General features: G+C 54.3%; 2 protein-coding genes across 4 annotated transcripts in view; both read right to left on the bottom strand.

Moving 5' to 3' along the window:
- On the bottom strand, positions 1–213 carry LOC123843236 (mitochondrial ribosome and complex I assembly factor AltMIEF1). Its single transcript, XM_045872494.1, has one exon. The coding sequence runs from the start codon at positions 211–213 to the stop codon at positions 1–3; it is 213 nt and encodes a 70-aa protein (XP_045728450.1).
- Positions 214–16,046: 15,833 nt separating this feature from the next.
- MGAT3 (beta-1,4-mannosyl-glycoprotein 4-beta-N-acetylglucosaminyltransferase) overlaps positions 16,047–22,839 on the bottom strand; it is a 31,966-nt gene continuing 25,173 nt past the window's right edge. For all 3 annotated transcript variants that reach the window (XM_045872495.3, XM_064590583.1, XM_064590582.1), the window contains exon 2: positions 16,047–20,894. In XM_045872495.3, coding sequence (XP_045728451.1) covers positions 19,292–20,893 — 1,602 coding nt within the window. In that variant the 5' untranslated portion in view covers position 20,894 and the 3' untranslated portion in view covers positions 16,047–19,291. The remainder of the gene's footprint in view (positions 20,895–22,839) is intronic.

Consider the following 22,839-nt stretch of genomic DNA (forward strand, 5'->3'; position numbering starts at 1 on the left):
CTAAATAATTCCCCCCAATTTGCTGTGGAGGAAGACCAGGCCCTTTTCCAGCTGCCTCTCCCGGGCCTCAGGATCCTCTAGCTTCTGATTTTTCCGGAACTCACGGCGTATGGAGGCAAGGTAGAAGTCTCGGTCAGTGTAGCGAAGCTCTCGACCCTGGCGCAGCAGGGCCCGGTAGAGACTGAGCACCGCCTCTCGGCTCCATGGGGCCATGGGGGACAGGCAGGGGCTGGGCGTCAAGCTATAAGCAGAAGGGAAAAAACAGAAGCCTAGAATCAGAATTAATGATGGAAGGGGCCATAGAGACTATCTAAAATTCAAGAGTTCTTAATCTGGTTCTCACAGACCCACCAAGGTCACACTATGACTTAGCGGCAGGTCTAGGAGTAGACCCCAGCCTCTCAATCCCCTCTTCTGGGAAAATACAGGTTATGTTGAAGGGCCAGGGTTTCAATCTTGGCTCTGCATTTACCAGCCATATGACTTTGGGCAAAGTACTTAACCCTTCTGAGCACCAGCTTCCTCAGTTGTAAAATGGAGATGATATTATGTTAAGAGTACCTACCTACCGCTTACGGTTATTTTGAGAACTGCGTGAGATAACCCATGTAAAGCATCTGTAATAGAACTTCACCACAAGGGGTGGTCTAGAGTGGTTGAAGGCAAGGACTCTCAGCCACACTTGAATCCTGGCACCACCACGCATGATGATTCCCTTGGGCAGGTTTCTTAACCTCTGTGCTTACCTCAGTTCTCCATCTATAAAATGAGGATTAAGACTGTATTCTGCCCACATGGTTGGCATGAAAATTAAATAAGTTAACGTATATAAATGTGTTTAGAATAGTACTTGGTACATACTAAGCACTCGATCAGGGTTAGCTATTTCTAGTGGGGCCTGGCCTGGTTTGTAAGTACTCAATAAATACTAGATTTAGTTATACATAAACCGCCACCATCTCCTTTCAGTAACAATGAACCTTTACACAGGTACAGAGTGTCTTTCATAAAACGCTTTGTCATCCATTACTACATTTAAATTAAGGAACCCATGAGGTGGTCAGGGGTCCAAACAATGACAATGAACACTGACTGAGTGTATACTATATACCATTCAAGTTCCAAGCCCATCCCACAGAATGTCCCATCTCACTCTATCAACAACCCCAGTGTCATTATCCCCATTTTAAGTGGAGGAAATTGAAGCTCCCAGAGGGAAGTAACTTGCCCACGGGCACACGGCTGGAGAGGAGGAGAGCTGCACTCCTGACCCCAACTCTGCCTGCCTCTCTAGGGATAGTTACCATTTGCCCGGGCCTTACCATGCAGAGCAGGGGTGCTCTACAAACTTTCCCAGCACATATAAGGGCCCCCCAAAATAAGCTGGAGGAAAGAAACAACGTCCCTATGTGGAAGCAACGATCACCTCTATTTCAGATATAAAAAAATGAGACTGAATGGGGGAGGTCTTTGGTAAAAAGATCTGAACTTTGGGCCCAAAGTCAGTTAGCCATCAGCGTCTGGCCTAACTTCCTGCGCGAGCCTGAGCAAGCCACCGTCCCTGTCCTTTTTCCCTCAACTAGAGAGGGGCTCCTCTCGGCCCCAAGGGCCCCCCGGAGTGGGGAGAGATGAATCCAGAAATCAACAGGAAAAGTGCTTTAGGAGGTTTGAGGCGACTGTCACGCGAAGGCTGTTACTACAAGGTCGCTCGGCAACTGAGCGACTGAGCCCTGGTCGGTTCCCAGTTCCTGCCTCGACTCTGCGGGACGAGGCCGAGGCGGGATGGGGAGACCCCGGGCTAGGTGAGGCCGGATCGGGGGCCCCGGGAAGCCTCCGGAGGCTGGGGCGGGGCCACAGAGCGGCATTCCGGGGGAAAACCAGAGCGGTCTGGGGCGAGACCCCCGGTGGCCAGGCTGGGGGGCGCCGGCCGCGGCCCCGAGCGGACGCTCGGCGAGCCCCGGGCCCCTGGCCCCGCTCCTCCCCTCACTCACCCGCGGACTGCGCGCGCTACCACTCCTCGGGATTCGCCTCTCGCCCGGTACCTCTCCCGGGGTCACCCACCAACATGGCCCCTTCACTTCCGGGACACGACCTTGCGCACGCAGTTGAGGGGAGGGACTGAAGGGAGCGTGGGGGCGGGCGGAGGCGGGAGGACTTCCGTTCTTCCCTGCCGCGACCTCTCTCGGGGCGGGGCCTGGAGCTTCATCGGGCCGCGCCCCCTCGGGCGGAGTCCGTCCCGCCTCCGTGCGTGACGTCACCAAGGACCGGCCTGCGGAGGCCTTCGGGCCCTGCTCAACCCGAGCCGCGGTGCGGTGGGCGGGAGTGGACGGAGGGTCGAAGGACCCGGGTTGGCCGCTCAGTCCCGCGAGCCCGCTGTGTGGGGTAGGCCTCCACCTTCTGCCGGCCTCGTGGTCTGTCGGGGGGTCAGGCGAGACCCCAGCACCGACTGCCGAGCTCGGGCTGGGGCCGTGGGGCTACCTGGGGGATTCTGACACTAATAATATCCTCCGTCTTGGCTTTCACAGCTCCCCCAAATCCAGATCGCTTTCTCAGCTCGCTTTCTTTTTTCATCCCTCCGTGCTCTTCCTGCTCCCCAGGCCCTTTGGCTCCTGACAGACTCCTACCCTTGAAGGTCCACCTCAAATGTTCCGTCCGGAAGTCATCAGGTGTCCGACAAGGGCGCCTCCTTAGGGCCGCGCAGAAATGTCTGCACACTGCCATTGGGGCTTCTAAGCCTTTCGATGACAAAATGTATTTATTGGCACCAGTTATTTGGGGCACTGTTACTTAATTTATCCATTTGCTTTTCTATCTCCCACTGGATTCGAGGGCAGGACCCATGTCTTACGGAATCCTTAAGTCCCCTCCCCACCGCATCTCCATGGTGCCCAGGGAGGCCAGGCAAGCAAGGTTTGGAGTCCGGCGCCGGGGGCTCCCAGTTCCAGCTCCACCGCTTAAGGACTGCCCTCCGCCAAGTTCCCTAACCTCAGCCGGGGACTCTGAGAATTAAAAAGTATCTAGAGGAGCAGGTGGGCACTTAGGGAGCAATTGCCCAGCCACTTTATTGATTCCTGCAGCAAATCCTTATCAGGGGTCTCTAATGGGCCAGGCACTGCCTCAGGTATTGCGGGGCAAGGAATGATGGGGTCCTGTCTTCTAGCCAGGGCTGACACAGGAGGTGAGACCAGCTAGGAGGACCGCCGCTGGGTGACAGGATGGGGTGAGGGGAGTGTGGTGGGGCGGAGGGGGTGGCTGTCCTACATGGCGTGGGTGACATGTGGATCTTCCCTTTTTCTTGTGGCCGTGGACACCATTCAGTGCTGCCTTCTTGACCTTCAAAGCCTTTGCTATGGCTTCCACTTTAGGAGAACCAGGAGCTGTCTTCACTTTCAGCTCCATCTTCGTGCAAAGGGTCCCCGAGTTGCATTGCCAGAGGATCAGTCTGGCTGGAGGAGGACTGAATGCACCAAGGGCTAAAGCAGGGAGACTGGTCAGAAAGCTGTGGCAGAACCCTGGGGGGGACAGGACAGGGGCTCAAACCAGGGAGACGGCAGCGGAGGGAAGGAGTGGTCAGATCCTGGAAGTCTTTGGAGGGAAAGCCACTGCTTGTGTGGGGTGTGAGAGAGAAGGGTCACCGTGGCTTTGGAGTTCCACCTGAGCAACTGCCCTGCTGCCTCCCTCCACCAGCTTAGTTAGGAGCATATTCCAAGTGTTCCAAATTGCCAGCAGAAGGCTGTTTTCCAGGGGCCTCAGGTCTCCGCTTAGATAAGGGGCGACTTCTCTGTGTTGTAGGGAGCCCGGCAGCACTGGAGAGGCGGTGAACCCCTAGGGCTTCCGGGAAAGGGAAGGCCCAGTTGGGGGCCTCAAGGAGGGAGGCTTAAGACTTAGGAGCAATGATGGTGTGGAGTCGGCGCTCTTAGGCTAGGATCCCCCAGGGCCAGCTTGGCTTGGGGAGACCAGCATGAGATTCAGCAATTCTCTCCCCTCACACTCACAGTGTGGGAGCACTGGGCACGTACAGCCGCCTTTATGAAACACTTCTTGTGTGTCAGACATCGGGACTGAATGCTTTACAAACATTGTATTATGTCTAATCCCAGCGGTCCTGCTTGGTAGGCATCTTTATCCCCATTTTATAGATGGGAAATCCAAGACTGAGAGAGGTTTGCGCATTTCTCTGACACTGAGCTAGGCAACTGAGAAACTCCCAGTAGAACTCATATCTGTCTTACCCCAAAACGTGTGTTCTTTCCACCCTTCTGGGCTGCCCTACTTTGCTTGATAAAGAAATGTTTGTGACCCAAATAAATCTAATTGGTAACATTTCCAGCTGGAAGACCAGGTGACCTTTCATAGCCCTCCTGACCCTCCTGCTCTATAAAATATTATTTTTAGGAGGGGAGAGGCTCCCTGCGGGCCTGCCTTTCAGATCAGCTCCCCCTAGACTCTTCTGGGTCTTCTCTTTACTTCCAGACTCACAGCACTCATTCCTGCTCTCAGTCTCCCATGACAATGGGGGAGGGCAGTGAGGCAGGCATCTGGGACCCACGTACATCCATGGTGCCTTTGTAGGCCCGAGACCCCTGGCAAGGAACACTGACCCAAATATCAGGGCCCCGCCGGGTTGATGAGACAAGGGGCCCTCTGGGATCTCTGATACCGCAGCTTTGACATAATCTGGACGTTGGCAATGGCGTCTTCTGGGGTCATGGATAGAGGGTGAGTGGGAAGCCCTTGTTCACCAGAGCAGTGACTCACACCAGTAGTAAGTATTTAATTATGGAATGAGTGAACAAACAAATGAATGAATGAATGAATATTTCCCAGAAAGACAGGGCCTGGAAGAGTGGGACCATTTCCCCGAGTCAGGCCAGTCAAATCCAGTTGAATTGAAAGAGGCAGTGGGATGGTGGTGGGCATGGGGCAAGTGATTTAAGCTTCACGTGCCTTAGTTTCCTCATCTGTGAGCTGGAGATGGAGTTAAAGGAACTGCCTCCTTGGGCTGTTGAGGATTAAATGTGAGAGGGCGTGCAAGGGATCATCGGGAGCCTGACACCTGGTGAACGCACAGTAAGCAGAGACTTGTGTTATTATGAGGTCTCTCTCTCTCTCTGTCTCTCTCTTTCTCATGTGTGGATAGGGACATGGGAATATTGGCTCACAAACAGACTTTGAAAACGCAGGACACCAGTTCCAGGGCAGAAACTCGGGGAAGTCTCAAGCTATGGCTTTCTGGCCCTGGAAAGCCTCAGTGGTCAGGGGTCTGGGCCCCAGAGGGTGAAGGCAGGATACTGGAATGAAATGAACAAAAATATGAGCCATGAGGATTAACACTGTTGCTCCCAAGCAGTCTGTCGTTCAGCATGTAGTGAGCACCTAGCGTGAGCCAGGACTAGAGTGGGGAATGTAGAGGAAAACACACAGTTCCTGTCCTCAAGAGGGCAGGGTCGGGGAGGGCGGGCAGACAGGTGCACAGACAGTCGCTCGGAGAGGAGCCTTCGCCAGTGCAGAAGCAGGGTTGCGTGGGCACCAGCTGGATAGGGAGGCGAAGGGATGAGACCCAAAGCTGGACGGCGAGCATGCCAAGGTTTCCCGGGGACGAGGTGATCGTCCGCAAGGTGTGCTCACACTTGACCCTCATCACAGCCTTGTGGGGATAAGACTGTCACTGCCCCTGTTACATCCATCCAAGGAGGCAGGACCTCGAAGAGCCATAAGCGGCAGGACTAGGATCTGAACTCCGCTCTGGGGATTGAAGGGTCCCCTGGGATAGATGAAGTCACTCGGGGCAAGGGTGGAGAAGAGGACACGGAAGGGGAGATCTGGGGACACTGATGTCTAAGGCCGAGGAAGCAGAAGACACCGCAGAAGACAGGGGTGTCCTAGAGGCTTGGGGAGAGGAGGGTGTGGCCACAGAGGCCGGTGCTCCAGCCAGTCTGAGACCAGCTTTGCCCAATTAGGGGCTGGTCCCAGACTCTCTCACTTCAGTGAGAGCCCAGGGGTGAAAGAGTACATGCGAAAGTGGAAAGGGAGACAGTGACTTTGCTGGGAGGGGAAAGGGTGAGAGGAGAGGCCAGTTGGAGGGAGGAAAAGTGGGCAGGGTGGGGTGGCGGTGGGCTGGTACGTGTTCCAGCCTGAGGAGGGGAGGAGAGGAGCCAGTCCAGGCAGAGGAGTTAAAAGCCCCAGAGACAGTGAGTGAAGTCACTTCACTGGAGTGAAGTCACAGATGCTGCTCACCCAGGGGGCAGGGGGAGGGAAAGCCCCAGGCTTCCCGACAAAAGGCAGAGAAGGTGAGTCCCTGCGACCAGGGTCTGATGAGTCTCATGCCCTTTACTCTGCCCAGCAGGATGCCTTATAAAATTGAGACCCTTTTACCTGGGCTGATGGAGTAATGGAGGAGTTGGCTGTAACCGGATCAGCAAAGCTCCGGGATGTGAGCTGGCCAGGGACCTGGAAATCACTCTCAGAGTGAGCGCCTCCCTCCTAATGGAGTTTGCTATCATCTGAGGTCATCGATCCTGTATTCACCAGACTAAAACCTGATATCCCTGGACAGGAGTGAGGTTCCCCCATTAGCCTGTGAATGCTTTGCTGCCCACGTTGTGCCAGGTGGTGCCGAACAGAGCGGAGGGTATTCAGTGAGCTCATTCACTGAATACCCTCCCTCTGGCAGGTGCAGGAGCGGGGCTCAGGGCTGGCAGATGCACAGGGGCTCTACCTCTGCCCATGTGTGCCCCCTCTGGGAGTACAGTGCCCTGCCCAGAGCAGTCACTCAGTGAATGTCTGTCAATGTCTCTTTCCGTCCTTTATTTATACCCACTGATCCCTACTACAGTCCTGCGAGGGCTGGGTAGCAGGGTACCCACTTTACAGATGAGGCAGCTCCACTCAGGCTGATTATAGCTCCACCTCCTCTAGGGGTAAACTGGAGGCCTCCATGCTGGACTGGACCAAGAACTGTTCTCTTCACTCCACAAAGAGCTTTCCAAGACCCAGAAAATTATAAAAGACAGCTTTCCAGCTTTGCTCAAATATTCAATGATCTGGCAGCACTGGGTTCCCCACTTATGCTAAGGAGCAGCCACCACCTTTGGACAGAGTTTGAGCTCCCCGGTTCACCCCAATCCCCACCATGCCCTATTGTCTCATCCACTGGTGCTCCCTCATGTACATTACATTACCCATTGGGCTCCTGTGGTCTGCTGAGTCTGCTAAGACCTGAGGCCTCGTGAGGGTCACAGCTGTTAGACACTTGAGAGTTTATCCAGTTCAGCCCCCCCGTGCTGGTCCCAGGGTGCATGCACACATGTGCGCATACACACACACACACACACACACACACACCCGTACAGACACTCAGAGAGAGAAAAGACTGGCCAAATCATACTTCTTAAAAAATTTATAACTTTGGTGTATTCATCTGGAATTCACTCTGGTGTAAGGAGTGAGGTAGGGATTGTAGTCTTTCTTTTCAATGGCTGTCAGATATTTATGAAATAATCTTTCCTTCCCCCGGTGTCATCTATATCATATACTAAATTCCTGTGTGTATTTAAGGACGCCATTTTCATGATACTTCAAATTTGCTGACTCCTGGGTCAGTGTGACCTATTCCAAGTCACAGCTCTGATAGGGCTTCTTTGAGTTGTTGGGGGGTGAGAGCTCCACTGAAACCAACTCAGGTTGGGTTGGTCCTAAGGATGACCAGAGCCAGGTACTGGAGGCTGATCTCATGGCTGCTTCTCTCTGCACCTGTGTCATTTGCCCCCCTTCCAACCTGCTTCCTCTGATTGGCCCAGCTCACCTCTTCAAACCAAGCCATGTCATGAATAGTACTGCTGAGCCTGTAGGTGAATTTCAGTAAGTTTTCTACCCCAGTCCAAGGAGGTGGGACACGGAAGATAAAAAGATAGCAAGACTCCCTGGAGCTACATCAAGAACTTTGACTTGCTACTGTAGGTGATGGGGAACCATAGACTATTTTAAAGTTGGGAGCAGGTGGTGATTGGATCAGATCTATAAGGTACAGGCAGGGCTGATGGGTGTGGTGGTTCATGTTACACACTGCACAAGGGCACCACATCCAAGGGGCACCTTTCACATCATAGACCTTGTGGAGTTGTATGTTTCCTATGACATTTCTTTGGCAGAAGACAGTGAATTGTCTTTTTCTAATGAAATCAGTGCATTATGGCAATTTTCCAATAGGTGGAAATAAAATGTCTTGGGCGAAGGGATGCCTTTCTCAATTTGCACAGAAGCCTGCATGGGCTGGCAGTGACCCTACCTTAAAGGATGGATTGGCCAGGGAAAGGGAGAAGAGGGAGAGCAAGGCATGTCTGCATTTCCAGGTCAGAGTCTGGGGTGTATGGCAACACAGTAATTAAGACAAGATACATTCCAGAGGATGCACAGAGCTTGGGATGACCCTGAGTGCAGTTTAGAGGATGAGTTGTAATGTTTGTGCATGCTCTTGGTCCTTTGAGTCTTAGAACTTGACCCCCCGATGTCCTCGTGCTCACTGGTCGGCAGAAGAGCCTCTCCTCCCCCAGGCGTCTCTGCAATCCCACAGCCCGGCACAGACTAGAGAATGGAGGAATCCTCTCTAGACATGGCTCCCTAACGGGAAAGCCATTCTCACCACCTTCTCATATCAGATGGGCAGGGGAGGAAACATCTACCCAGCTGGAAGGGCAGGCAGCCACAAGCAGACCTGAGGCCCCTCTTACCAGATCACTGAGGCAAAACCCAGCACCATCCTGGGCTGTGCTTGGTAACTTCTAAGGATGTTGATGACACTGGCTGGCAAAGCCTCACGTTGATGCAGAGCGGTGGGCCTCCATGCTCGGTGACTCGGAAGGGGGACAGATGAACCCTAAGGAAGGTGGCAGAGTGCAGGGGTCTTTGGGGCCCCACTGGGGATGTGCCAGGGGGTGGATATCAACATCTATTAGTGCGAGTGGGGTCTGGGAGACAGCAGCTCCGAGGAAGGGTGAGTTGTTACGTGCACACCGTGTTGGGACAGTTCAGCAGGATTTGGTGAGAGCCGCCGGGCCTGGGCAGAGAGTGCTGGGGGCACACAGGTGAGGAAGACATGCCCAGCCCGGCTGTGTAGGCAGCAGATGTTCCAGAGGTGTTCATCCTCCAAGCTCCGCCACCTCCTGTGTGAGCTCTGGAAACTTCAGAGCTCCTCGACTGCAAAAGGGGAGAAGAAGAACACGTACCCCTTTGCCCTGCACGCCTTCAACACTCGCACGTTCCCCTAGCATTGCCTTCACCATTGTGCATTTTTCCTAGTCTTGGTTTTCTTTTTTCTTTGTAATTTTCTGTGAGTCTAATTAGCTATATACATCTTTCCATTTTTGTGGCCGTTCCTGGCTCTCCCCACTAGGAGGCAGCACAGCACCGTGAGAAGGGGTGGCGGAGGCCCTGGTCCCAACTCCCACCGGAAGCTGTGTGCCTTTGAGCAATTTACTTATATCCTTAATCTCCCCAAATCCTAGCCTCCCCACCCCCACAATCTTGCAGGCTGGTAAGGGGGAAGAATCCCCCCCAAATACCGTTTATATTACATGAAGTAATGTATGCAAAGTGCCTGGCATGTATACAGTAGGTGCTCAATAGTTGTATACGCCTACGGTAGTGGTCCTTAACCACAAGAGTGATTTTATCCCCCCGGGGGGACATTTAACAATATCTGGGGACATATTTGGTTGTCACGCTTGGGGAAGTGGATTCATCTAATGAGTAGGGGTCAGGGATGCTGCTAACACCCTGCAATGCACAGGACAGCCCCCCAACGCAGAATGATCTGGCCACGTTGTCACTAGTGCTGAGGTCGAGAAACCCGCAATCAGTTACTCACAATCGATTTTGAGCTCCTAGAGGGCAGAAAATGTGTCTTCATTTCTGTATCTTCCCTGAGGCCCATCACGGTGTGCAGTGAGTGAGTGAGTGCGGGGTTGAGCTGAAAAGTGAGCCGTGACAAGAAGTGGCATGGATACGGGGCGGGGGTGGGGTGGGGGAGGCGAACTGAGGGTGTCAGACCAAAAAGACTAATTCATAGAGTGGGGTCAAACGCCTAACTGCATTAGCCTGGGGGCTTCCTGAGAGATGAACTTAATTTGCAAAAACAAAATTGCTTCTAAGCATCCTCATCAGATTGCTTTAAATGCTGGTGATCAAGGGGACCCTTCGAGAGCTTTATAGAACTGAGTGCCCCCCTTCGGAGCCCCTGCCCCAGGATGTCACAATGGGCTGGACTGGCTGAGTCAGGAAGTTCTCTGCCTCCTACAAATCTCAAGAATGTTGTGTGTTCTTGCGACCACCAACCTGCACCCCAGACCCTGGCCACTATTTGTAGAACCAAATGGTAAACAGTCTACAAGTCCCATTACTGGATAGCAGTGGACCGACTGGCAGAGCAGAACAGGGAATGGAGACAGTTATTTTTGACTATGTGATGGACAGTCATGTGGACGAGGGCCTGGCCTTGTCCCACGTGAACTTCTAGAAGGCAGAGCATCCAAACAGGCCTGGTGTGAGGCATGCTGGGTGTTCAGAAAGGCTGCCCAGCAGGACACACCAAAGGTTCTCATTATACCATGGGCACTGATGCAGTGTGATATTCGACAGGAGTGGCAAATCTTGGCCAGGCTGGGCCAGTAACTGAGCTGGGGGTGGGAGGGCAGCTAATCCTGTGGGCAAGGCCCTACAGAAGAGGAAGTTTGGGTCATAGAATACCTACTGTCCTCAGGTGGGCAGGTAGGTTGTATGCGATAGAAGTCAGGCAGAGTGGGACGTTCAGGGAGCAGGGTATCTGGGAAGTGGGGGTTATTGGACAGCATAGGAGACGGTCCTGGGTTCAAATCTCAGTGACTCTACTTACTAGCCGCATCCATTCCATAAATAGCTGTTGAGTTGTGCCAGGAACTATTTGCTCACAAGTGTGGGAGACAAACACAAAAGCAGACCATCCTAAAACCATGTGGAAAGGGCCGTGCTGGAGACGTTCGAGACATAACGGGAGCTCAGAGGATCAGCACCTACCCTGGGCGTGGGGAGGCAGAGGTGGAGGCCTTCCCAGCAAGGCCTCCTGGAGAACCTGACACACGAGTGGAGCCTGAAAGAGTGAGTAAGAGTTAGGTACAAAATGGCGGCAGAAGGTTCTGGGCCAAGAGAATAGTGTGCATGAACTCAGGAAGGTTTTCTTTAGAGGAGCGAGAAGGCTTTTGGTTATAAGTAGCAGAAAACCCAGCTCAAAGTATTTCTCACAAAGGGAATTTATGGGCTCACATAATTGAGAAGTCCTAACTGCGGGTTTTGGGTGAGGCTCTACCCGCAGCCAATGCTAGAAGCTATATACTCCTCCCTCTTATTTCTGGTGGTGGGGGCTCTTTTCCCATCATTCTTGAAGAACTTCTTTTCCAGGAGCTTCCAGCAATTTTTTCTTCTGTATCACTAACCTGGATTGTCCATCCCTAAAGTAATCGCCCTGACCAGGCAGTGGGTGTACCAACTGGTGGAGCCATTCAGGGCTACCCCAAGAGCTGGGTGTGTGTGTGAGTGTGCACATTTGTGCGTGTGCGTCAATCTCACCCAAATGCACGATTAAGAAGTTCTGGTAGGAAGAGATCCTGAGAAGAGCGACTGCAAATGTCCACTACAGCCAGCATTTACTGAGTGCCTACTGCATGCCCAGCTCTGTGCTAGCTGATTTTCATGCATCCTTTAAGCCCCTCGATGCTTTGAGGTGGGACTCATCATCTCCACTTTACAAATGCTGAAATGAGGGCTTAAGTCTGAGGAACACATCCAGGGTCAGGTGATTAGCAAGTGGGGACCTGGGATTTGGACCCCGGGTGGTCATCTAACACAGTCTCCGGCACACAGTAGGCACTAAATAAATGGTAGCTACTGTTAGGAAGAATTCAAGGATGACTCCCAGATTTCCAGCTGTTGCATGGGTAGATGAGGGGTCATCAATGGGATGGAGAATACAGAACAGAGAGAACAGCCCTGGGCGGGGGGGTGGGGGGGGAAGCTGAGTTCATTTGGTCGCATGGTGTTTGAGGCGACCTTGACCTTGAGGACTAATCCAACAAGCTGTTGGATCCACGGGTTGGATGCCCAGGAGGGAGGACTCCCTGGAGAGACTGATCCAGCACCACCTGGGCGAGAATCAAGAAGAGTAGGCAGAGCAGTGGGTCCAGGATTAAGTCCTGGGGAGCCCCCTTATGAAGGGGTACATGGAATAAAAGGATCCCAGGAAGGAACATCAGGAAGGAGGAAGAGGAAGTCACAGAGGCTGAGGGAGGGAGTGCGGAGACGGAAAGTGCGACCCTGCGTCAGACGCACCACATGAGGGAATGGAGGGTGAGGCCGTGGTCATGATGGTGATGGCTCACACTTTTGAGGCTCTCCCGATGCTCTGGGCTCTGTTCCAAGTTCTGAGCACACTCACAACCACTCCGGAGGCCTGTCCCATGAAGATCTTCATTTTGCAGATGAGCATGCTGGAGAAGGACTTGGCCAAGGGCTGGTGAGAGACCTGATGGAGGCAGCTGAGGTTGTGCAGGTGGTGACCTCTGCAACCCACATTTCTTTGGGGCATCCTCCTTCCTCTGGAAGATCTAAGCTGATCAGCATATTCTACCCATCCCCCCCTCCAGTCTCACCAATTGGCCCAGGGATGATCACATGACTTTATTTCTCTAAGTCACTGAGACACAGGCCCAGGACTTTTAGGGAGAGGAGCTCTGTTTCTTCTGTGCTAAGTTCACAAGATGAGATGCTGTGAGGCCTGGAGCTGCTGCAGCCATCTTGCAGGCATGAGGATTAAGGCTGTCTGGGAACAACACGAGATAGGAAGTGGAGCTGAGCTGTCTGGGAACAACACGAGATAGGAAGTGGAGCTGAGCTGAGCCACAGAGAGAGCTGGATGACAACATGACAGTGAGCTCCACCTCAAGCTGTACCTGAAGCCTTTGCTGTGACTAAAGTAACCTGTTAGCAAGCCGATAAATTTCTTCTCTGCTTTACTCATTTGGGTTGGCTTTTCTGTCATTAGCCGAAAGCAAACTGTGTCAGTCATCTTATGGCCACAATTAGGCTGTGTAACAAACCACCCCAGTGGCCAGAGCAATTGAGCTCACAAGACTGGATTAGTGTTTAGGCTGAACTCGGCGAGGAAGCTCTCCTGGTCTTGGCTAGGCTCACACACCGTGGTGGTCGGCTGCGATGATGGGAACCACCAAACCACATGCCGAGGCCACAGTGGCAATGACTGGTGCCACTGTTGATAGTTTGTCTCTAGAAGCTTTCAGCAGTCTAGGATAGGTGTTTGAAAGGTGGTTTGTGGTACCAATGTGGGGTTGGACTTTTTCTGCCAAAGGACAGGGTTACAGGAAATCAGGAGCACGGGGGAGGTCAGGTTTGGGGGCAGATTGTACCTCAACTTGAGTTTGTGTGATGCTTCCTTGAGATTAGGTTCAAGTCATGTTTTTTTTGGCAGGAGACCTCAGAGGTGACGTGAGGTCCTTCTCAGAGTCTCACCTCAGTGGGTCCGTGAGGCCGGGGGGGGCCTGTGTGTGTTAATGTCCCCCTTGTCTGGTGCGCAGTCATTGACTGGTTGACCGCCTCGTTCTTTTGTGCCTTATCCCTTCCTTTGTCACCAGTAATCCAGGTCAGGCCTGAGCAGGTGGGCACATCCTTGCAGTGACTGCCCTCGTGCAACTGGGCAGAAGAACCCAACCATTCAGTTGAGCCCGGGTCGAAATGTGGAACTGTCCGCACATAATTTGCTGTTTTATCTATTAAATTTCAGGGTGATTTGTGTTGAAGCAATAAATATTTGATAAAGTAAACTAAAACATAAAACTTTAACAATTATTGTAATTTAAAGGAGTGAGTTTCCTGCTGTAACTGAGCATCTGGGAATTCACTAGAACGGCACATGAGGGGCCAAGGATGCTGCCCAGGGGGCTGGCCCCAGGCAAGGCTTTTCACTGCTTTGAACTGTAACCACAGATTTGTAGATGTTCCATGATTTGGGGTGCCTGGGTGGGGGCTTCCAGTGGGCTCCAGGATGACGGGCCTTGAGGATGTGGGGGTTTTAATTGCCCACAGCTCAAGCCCCAACCCGGAAAGCAACCACACGAGTGCCTCGCTGATTGCTGCCCTTGTCTCCCCGACCTGATGGGGCTTTCCAGGCTGCGGAGCATGTCCCTGTATTTTATGTTATCCTCTGGATGTTAAGTTCTGAAAGCTTCCTATGGACCAATTTTGTAGACAGGAGATTGAATCTGGAGGGAATATGCATCCCCTCCAAGGCCACGGAGCCTGCCATCAAATATTTATTGCTTCAACACAAACCATCCTGAAATTTAGTAGATAAAACAGCAAATTATTTGCCGACAGTTCCACATTTCGATCCGGGCTCAACTGAATGGTTGGGTTCTTCTGCCCAGTTGCACGTGGGCAGTCACTGCAAGGATGTGCCCACCTGCTCAGGCCTGACCTGGACCTGACTCCCCACCCCACCTACCCCAAGCACCTGCAGCAGGTGCCTTCCTGGGCTTTGGGAGTGTGGCCAGAGTCCAGGTGTCTGAGTCAGGCATGTGGGTGCTCAGGGGACATTAGCCCCTGCTATAGCCACCAACACTGGCTCTCCTCCCTGTCTCCAGCCTCGGTCTCCCCATCTAACGGGGTGGCTGCCCAGCCACCCCACAGGGGACGGAGGCAGAGTTCAAAGTGTGCCCACTCCCACCATCTCTGAGACTTTCCTTAGAAAATACGCAGAGGATTCCTTCCCAAAGACAATACCATCATCCACGGGCCCAGAGAAAGCCTCCAGGAAGCCCCCTCACCTTCCACGGCCCCAGGCGCCATCAGAGCACAAGTCCACAGGAGAGACGCTGCCATCCTCACCTGCCCCCAAAGGGCCGGTGACAGGATCAGTGCTGGAGCTCCAGGTGCGGTCCCTCTTCTGCCAGCCAGTAGCTGTGTGACCTTTGAACCTGTGATGGGGGAGCCTGGCTGGTTCAGTAGGTGGATCATGGGACTCTTGATCTTGGAGTTGTAGGTTCAAACCCCATGTTGGGTGTAGAGATTACTTAAAAAAATAAAATCTTGGGCGCCTGGGTGGCTCAGATGGTTAAGCGTCTGCCTTCGGCTCAGGTCATGATCCCGGGGTCCTGGGATCGAGCCCTACGTCGGGCTCCTGACTCAGCGGGGAGTCTGCTTCTTCCTCTCCCTCTCCCTCTGCCTCTCCCACTGCTCATGCTCTCTCTCTCTCTGTATCTCTGTGTCTCAAATGAATAAATAAAATCTTTAGGGCGCCTGGGTGGCTCAGTTGGTTAAGCGACTGCCTTTGGTTCAGGTCATGATCCTGGAGTCCCGGGATCGAGTCCCACATCGGGCTCCCTGCTCAGCGGGGAGTCTGCTTCTCCCTCTGACCCTGCCCCCCTCTCATGTGCTCTCTCTCTCTCTCAAATAAATAAATAAAATCTTTAAAAAATAATAATAAAATAAAATAAAATCTTAAAAAAAAAAAGAATAAAATCTTAAAAGAAAAAAAAAAGGGAACCTGTGACAGGTATAGAGGGGAAGAGCACTGAGGCGCGAGCGTTTGTCTGGATGACCCGAGAGCAGGACTGGGGGGATGTCTCCCCTCTGGGCAGAGACAGCAGGGGTACCGGCCCACCCGGGAGGGTGAATGTCGCCAGTCCTGGGCCCACTTCTTCTTTCTGTGGCCCTCCTTCCAGCACTTTCCCCTGTCCGGCGTTTCCACCAGGTGTGCGTGGGGTGGGGCAGGAAGCTCCCCTGATGGCGTGCGTGTGTGTATGCGTGTGTGTGTGTGTGTGCGTGCGTGCGCATGTGTGACTGCATCCCTCCGTGAAGGGGCTCTGCGTGTCCCCCTTCTCCCCAGCAGCCACCGGGTTCATGGGGAGGCTCGCACCCCACTGGCCCAGCCCTGGCAGTGAGGAGGTCTTTAAGAAGACCAGAACCACTCCCTTGCACCCCTCCCTGACCCAGAGCACCCCCAAACTGGCCCCACACGCGTACCTTTCAGACTTTGTAGCTGTTTTTATTATTAATATTATCTTTTCCTTTAAGCATCCCTTTAAGGGTGAAATGAAATCCAACCATTTACAGAGAAAATGATTTCAGAATGTACATATTGATTTTCCCTTACAAAAAAAATAATACTATTATCATTGGCGTCCTTAAATTATGCATTTCCCAGGGCCCTGCCTTCCACTTGGAGAAGTCCTGTCTCCCCTCCCCGCCTGCCACCTTTGCCCCCAAAGCTCTCCCATGTCCACCGCTGCAAACCTGCCCCGTGAACTGACATGACCTGTGGGTGGGCTGAGCCTCCTGATTCTGGAGGTCATAGGGCCAGTGGTTCCCAGGGAAAGACACCTAGTGACGGTGACAGGGCCAGCAGCGTGCCCGCACTCCCATTCACAGTTTGGTTTCCTTTCATATTGGGGGAGTGGCCCAGGGCTCCCCTGCCCCCCCAAATTCCCAGTGTATGATGTGAGTGTAAGTGAAACTCTTCAACCCCACACCTCGGCCCCCCCCACCCCTCTGATGGCCGCCCTCTCCACCCAATGGCCAGGTCTCCCCTTGGCAGTGACCACAAACATGCTCTGGGTCTGAGAGGGAAAGTGGGGCCTGACAGGTCTGAGCTCCCCCCCTTTTCCTTCCCCTGCCCTGGAGCTGGTGAACTGGAGCCCAGGGACCCCCGCCAGCCTGGGGAGGGGGCGTCCCCACAGCAGCTGAGTGTGCCGGGGGCATGGGATGAGGAAGCCCACCCTGGGCTAGGGCTCAGGCATGATTCAGGAGCCCCCAGAGACCTCCAGTCCAGGAGGTGAGCAGAGGTGGCTGGGAAGGCAGGCCCTGGCCTGAGTTGGCCCAGAGCCACAGGGACATTCTGACCTCTTTCGCCACTTCTCAGCTCCAAGAGGGACTGGGAGAGCAGCTGTTATAACTCCAAGGGAGGGGTTCCCTCCGGGCACGCCACGGACTCCCTTGGGGAGGGACAGTGGAGGCCAGAGAGCCCCCTCCGCCCGCTTCATGCCTGCCCACCAGAGGCTGTTCTGCGGCCAGCTCCCCAGACCATGCCCACGCCAGACATTTCCTTGGACGGAGCTGTGGCAAAGGAGACGCCCTTCTCTCCTGGCCCATCAGGAAACCCCAATAAGACATCCAGAGAAAGTCCAGGCTCGACGCTGGGTGGGACCGGATGGAAGGATATGGTTGGGACCAAGATGGGCTGGAGAAGTAGTGAGCTCTCAGATGTTCAGCCCTCAAGTCAGGAGGATTCTCATTCCTTGGACTGAAAGACGGATGGACAGACAGACCCCGCACCCCCTTTAGCCTTGCTTTCTAGGCTCCCCAAGGGCTTTCTGCCTCAGTTACTTTGTGGGAGCCGCAAGGAGGTGTGGCCACAGGCTCCAGGTCTTGGGGAAGGGGAGGCCTGGGCCCTGCCCCCACATCCATACAGAAGCATATATTTACAGGGACACCCCAATACAGACACGTACAAGTACACACCAAGCATGCACACATGCCCATAAATATACACACACACACACGCACAAACATGTACCGTCCCACAGGCAGGCTCTGCATCCTGGCATCACTGGGTGAACATCTACGGGGCCTCGGGAGGGGGGGGTGTTATCACCCCTCCTACAACCACAGGCTCTAACTGCCCCCCAACCCTGGGCTGGCAGTGAGTGGGGGCAGGAGCAGGTGCTTCTAGGAGTTCTGAATGTGAGAGTAGGATCCTAGGACTGCGTTAGTCATTCCTACGCTCTCTCTCCCCATTCCCCTCCCTCTGGGCCAGAGACGCTCTTGTCTCCTGTCTCCATTCTCTCCTCCTTCCTTTACTAAGAGAACTCTCGGGCTGAGGCTGGGCATGTGGCTGAAGACTACCTTTCCCAGCTTCCCTTGCAGCTACTTGTGGCCATGTGACTAAGACCTGGCCTGTGAGATGTGATCAGAAGTGAACTTGCCGGGTTCGGGCTCAATGCCCTTATAAGGAAAGGGCATGTACTTCTCTTCCCGTTCTCTGCTTCCCCTGGGCTGGGATGCACATGTGACGGTGGGAGCTGAAGCAACCACTCTATCCAGAATTGGACGGTGCATATGAAGGAAAGCAGAGCTGCCTTACCAGATCTGGACCGTCTCTCTCTAGACAAGTTAAGCTAGAAACAAGCTTGTCTTGCTTAAACCACTGTATTTTGGGGCTTCTTAATTAGAGCAGCTTAGAATCTAACCAATACATCCCCTGCCCTCATGAGGCAAAGAGGAATGAGATGACATACAGCTGGCTTTCAAGTCCCTCCTGGGTCCAGGGCAGCCCCGTGGGCCCTTCCTGGCTCTAGCCAGCCCCAGGAAGGGGCGCAAGGGTGACTCTACCAGAGACGGTGGGGAGCTGGGGATGGGGTAATGGGGAACCGCCTCCTCCCCCACGCCCCCTCCCAGGCCCGACCTATGAGGCTGGTAGATGGTCCAGCCTCTGGCTCCCATCCCACCCTGAGAACTGGACTCTTGGCCTTGCAAGGACTGAGTGGGCAGCCCACAAGACAGCAATATCAAAGAAAGAAGGAATGTCAAGGCCAGGTTTGGAACCAAAAGGAAGACTCCTTGGACTTCCGCAGACCCCTGCCTACCCCAAAGGTGCTATCCAGCACAGGGGTGGCCTATGGGGCAGAGTTCTCAGCTCCCTCTGGCTCAGCTCTTCTGAGGACACTGCAGTTCTTCCCAGCTGGCTGCTGTTTTTCATCCCCTCCCATCTTGGTGTCCCCTTTTCCTCCTGGACCCCAAAGCATCTATTTACAGAGCCCCAGGCCCTCCTGACACGTCCACTTTTCCGCTGCCGGTCCAAAGCCCCAGGAGGCCAAATGGTAGGTTTCTTCCTGGCAGGGGCCGCAGCTCCCACCTGGTGGCCCTGGGGAGCTCCTGCAGGTTCCCTTCCCCACCCTGCCCGCCCTCCCTTGCTACCCAGTAACCATCATGCACTCTCGGCTGGCACTCCCCCCTGCCACAGGGCTCTTGGTGGTCGGAAGGGCTGGACTCCCCTCTCCTGATGAGGAAGGATGTTTTGTGAGCTCACAGGCCTGACCCTTGATTCACGAGGGCCTGAGTAGGGACGACTCCTCCACCCCTCCACTCCCGGGCTTCTCAAAAACCAGCCAGAGGGCAGAGGGAGGCAGGAAAATACCAGGAGGGGCAGCCGCCGCCCCCCACCCTGCCACTGGCCCTCTAAGATCGCGCAGCCTTAGCCTTCAACCACATCCAATTTGCCCCTGGCGGGTGGCCTTCCCTCGGGACCCCTGCTCCGCCGCCCACCTGCCGCTGTGCTCTTGGGCTCCTGGTAGGGGTTGTCCAGCAGGTAGCGGAACTGCGCGTAGTTGTTGAGCAGGTACTTGGGGGCGTACATGTGTTCACTGGGGTCGGCCGGCGGGTACTCCTGCTGCGTGCCGTCAAACCAGCCCCCGGTGCGGATCAAGCTCCGGATGTAATTGAGGTCCCGCTTGTCCTCGTAGTCGCCCCAGCGGGGGAAGTCGCCGTTCTGGGCGGACACGAGCTTGAAGTAGATGCCCTCGGGCGTGAAGCACCAGGAGCAGTGCCAGCCGGCGAAGTGCAGCGGGCTGCCGAGCGACCACTGCACCAGGATGTGGCCCGTGCGGTTCTCGTAGTGCCGGAAGCTGGGCATGGTATAGTACTGCCGGCGCCGCAGGCGGATGCCGTCCAGCCCGTACACCGTCTGCAGCATGTCCACCGTGCAGCCCGACACCACCTCCAGGGTGCCCGGCTGCTTCCAGAAGAAGCCGTACAGCGACTTGCGCATGTGGAAGGCGAACGGCTCGGTCCAGCCGTCGAAGAGCTTGAGGAAGAGCACGCCGTCGCGCGCGGGGATCTCGTCGGCGTCGTCGATGATGAAGACGTCGTCGGGCCGCAGGTTGCGCAGCCGCGACACGCCGTCCTGCGTCAGGAAGGTGCGCAGGTAGTCGTCGGCGATCCAGCCGTCCTGCCGCCCGCCCGGCGGGAAGTGGTCCAGGAAGACGTAGAGCACCTTGTGCCGGATGTACTCGAAGGTGCCGTTGGTGAGCATCTCGCGGAACTTGAGCGGCCGCGGCTCCCCGTAGGCCGTGAAGTTGGACTCGCACACCACGAAGGCGTCCACCACGTCGCCCAGCTCGTGGAAGCGCACGTCCAGCAGGTCGAACTCGTGGTTGATGTTGATGGCGTTGATGACCCGCCGCGGCACCTCGCGGGGCACCAGGCGCTCCTTGGTGGGCAGGTTGGAGTACTGCACCACGGTGGGCACGCCGCAGCTGGGCCCGTGCCAGCCCGGGAGGCACACGCACTCCACCCACTTGCGCCGCGGGCCGCGGGCCCCCGGGCGCTCGCGGGCGCTCAGCAGGTGCCGGGCCGGGCCCCGGGCCGAGGAGCCGTCGGCCCCCTCGGCCTTCTCCTCGGGCCGCCCCGAGAGGGGCTTCTCCAGCATCTTGGTGCCTGGTTTGAAGCAGACGCCTCCCGCCTTGGTGCGGACGAAATACTCGGTGGTGTCCTCGGGCAGCACGAAGTCCATCCGGTGGAGCTCTTCGGTGGCCTTGCTTGGTGACAGCGGCTGGAGCAGGGGCGAGTGGGAATAGAGCGGCGTTCGCAGCAGGTCGGGGCTGCCCGGCTCCGGGCTGGCCTGGGGCGTGACGGGGGCATTGTTCCAGAAGAAGCTGGACACGAGGTTCGGGCTGAGGGAGGCCAGTTCTCGAGGGAAGGTGACATAGGACAGGGTCTTAAAGAAGTGCAGGAAGGAGATGAGGCACAGGCCGGCCATACAGAACATGAGAAAGAGCTTGTAGCGTCTCATCTTCATCCTGCAGTAAAGAGGGACAGAGCGGACGGGTCAGGGGTCTGCAGACCTGGGTGAGGACAGCCTGAGGCCCCTCTCCTAAGGGAGGGACCCCAGGGAGGCCTTTGCAGTCACCGTGTCTGTGAACGTCCTGGCCAGTGCCTGGCGCCCCTACAGGAAGTCACCTCCTGGCCCCCACGAGTCCAGCCTGTGAGTCCCAACTCGCTGTACCAAGTACCCCTGGAAGGCGAGGCAACAAGGAAATTCCCCTCCTGGCTCAGGACCTCCTCCCTTCCCCTCAGAGAGCACCAGGTCACCACACCCACCCACACCCACCCCCGCTGCAGCCTGATCCTCCACCTGGCCTGCTTCCCCTGACCAGAACGGCTTCGGCTTCACCGCTAGGCTTTGCTCTAGGAACAATGCAGCCTGGGAAAAGCTCAACTCTGCAGTGCAGAACCTGCCCCAAGGGAGGGGCAGAGGGGGCTGCAGGCTGCCAACGTGGGTCCGTCCCCTCCCTGCCCTGCCCTGCCCAGGGTGCTTTCCTCTCTTTTCTTTTCATTTCTTTCTTTCTTTCTTTTGTGGATATGTTGACAAATCTTTTTTTTTTTTTTTTACGATTTTATTTATTTATTTGAGAGAGAGTGAGAGCGCATGAGCAGGGGGAGGGGCAGAGGGAGAAGCAGACTCCCAGCTGAGCAGGGAGCGCGATGCGGGGCTCTACCCCAGGACCCCAGGATCAAGACGCGAGCCAAAGGCAGATGCCTAACCGACTGAGCCACCCAGATGCGCTTGACTTATCTTTTTAATTCCTTTTCACTGAAAAAATGCACAGGTCTCAAGGAAACACATTTAATTCTAACATATTTAAAAGAATAAGTAAAAGTTCCCCTTCATTACCCCTTTGATCTGTTTGAGGTGTGTTGCTGGTTTTATATGCAGTATTTGTTTTTGATTTCCTGTTTTTCATAAATATTACCATATTGGATATTAAGTACAATCAAGCTGTTTTCCTCAATCAATGATAAAGAGATTTTCGTATCAGTGGTAATAAATCTACCATTTCCTTTTAAATCCCACACAATATCCCATGGTTATTTTGAATGAATCACTCTCTATTCATGAGTGACTCATGAGTATAACCATTCTTTCTATTCACTTACACAGTTCAATTTATCAATTAGCTTATGGCTGTGGAATGGAGAGCCTTGTATATTGTTTTTTACAATTTAAGTAAACTTTCTATTGCAGAATATTTGTAGCGTATCGGAAAAGTTGCAAAGATAGTACAGAGGGTTCCCTTACACTCCTCGCTCGGTCTCCCCCGTGGTTAATGTCTTACACCACCATGATACATTTGTCATAACTCGAAAATTGAAATGGCCACATTACTATTAACTGAAGTCCATACTTCATTCAGATGTGCTATTTATCTCATGAATGAACCTGCGGAGCAAGAACACACTTCTGACCATAATCCTCCAGCTTGTTTTGTCCTAGAGCCCAGGGAGGTGGGCAGGCAGGCTGGGAGGCTACACTCACTGGGCCAAGTAGGACCAATGATGGTTGGATGATCTATCGAGTCTCGGGAGGGGCTAGGACAGGAACTGACCTTTGGCATCTGGTGTTTGCATTTTCCCTTCCATAGATCCCCATGAGTGAGGCACTGTCCCTCCACGTAGAACATTCTTTCCCTTCAAATGTTCCTTTCTGTGGCTTCTCCTTACTTCTCTGGGTCATTTGGGTGCCTTGCTGCCATACACTCCTCTCCACTTCCTAACTCTGAGGACAGCAGGGGAGAGTGGAAAGATGCACACTTGGCTTCAAACTTCTGTGATCTTAAGCAAGGCTCCTCGCCATTCTAAACCTCAGTTTCTACACCTGTGAAATGGGTACAGCGTTCCCGGTGGGCAGCAGGTGCTCAATAAATTTCCGTCCTTTCAAGGCTGGAAGATTCCAACATACTTTTC

This window comes from Mirounga angustirostris, unplaced genomic scaffold (genome assembly GCF_029215605.1).
Source record: "Mirounga angustirostris isolate CCGP_5_RB_7025 unplaced genomic scaffold, mMirAng1.0.hap1 SCAF_5, whole genome shotgun sequence".
Classification (NCBI taxonomy): domain Eukaryota; kingdom Metazoa; phylum Chordata; class Mammalia; order Carnivora; family Phocidae; genus Mirounga; species Mirounga angustirostris.

What these genes read in the sequence shown, in the direction of transcription:
- LOC123843236 (XM_045872494.1), bottom strand. Translation starts at nt 213, where the DNA reads ATGGCCCCATGGAGCCGAGAGGCGGTGCTCAGTCTCTACCGGGCCCTG.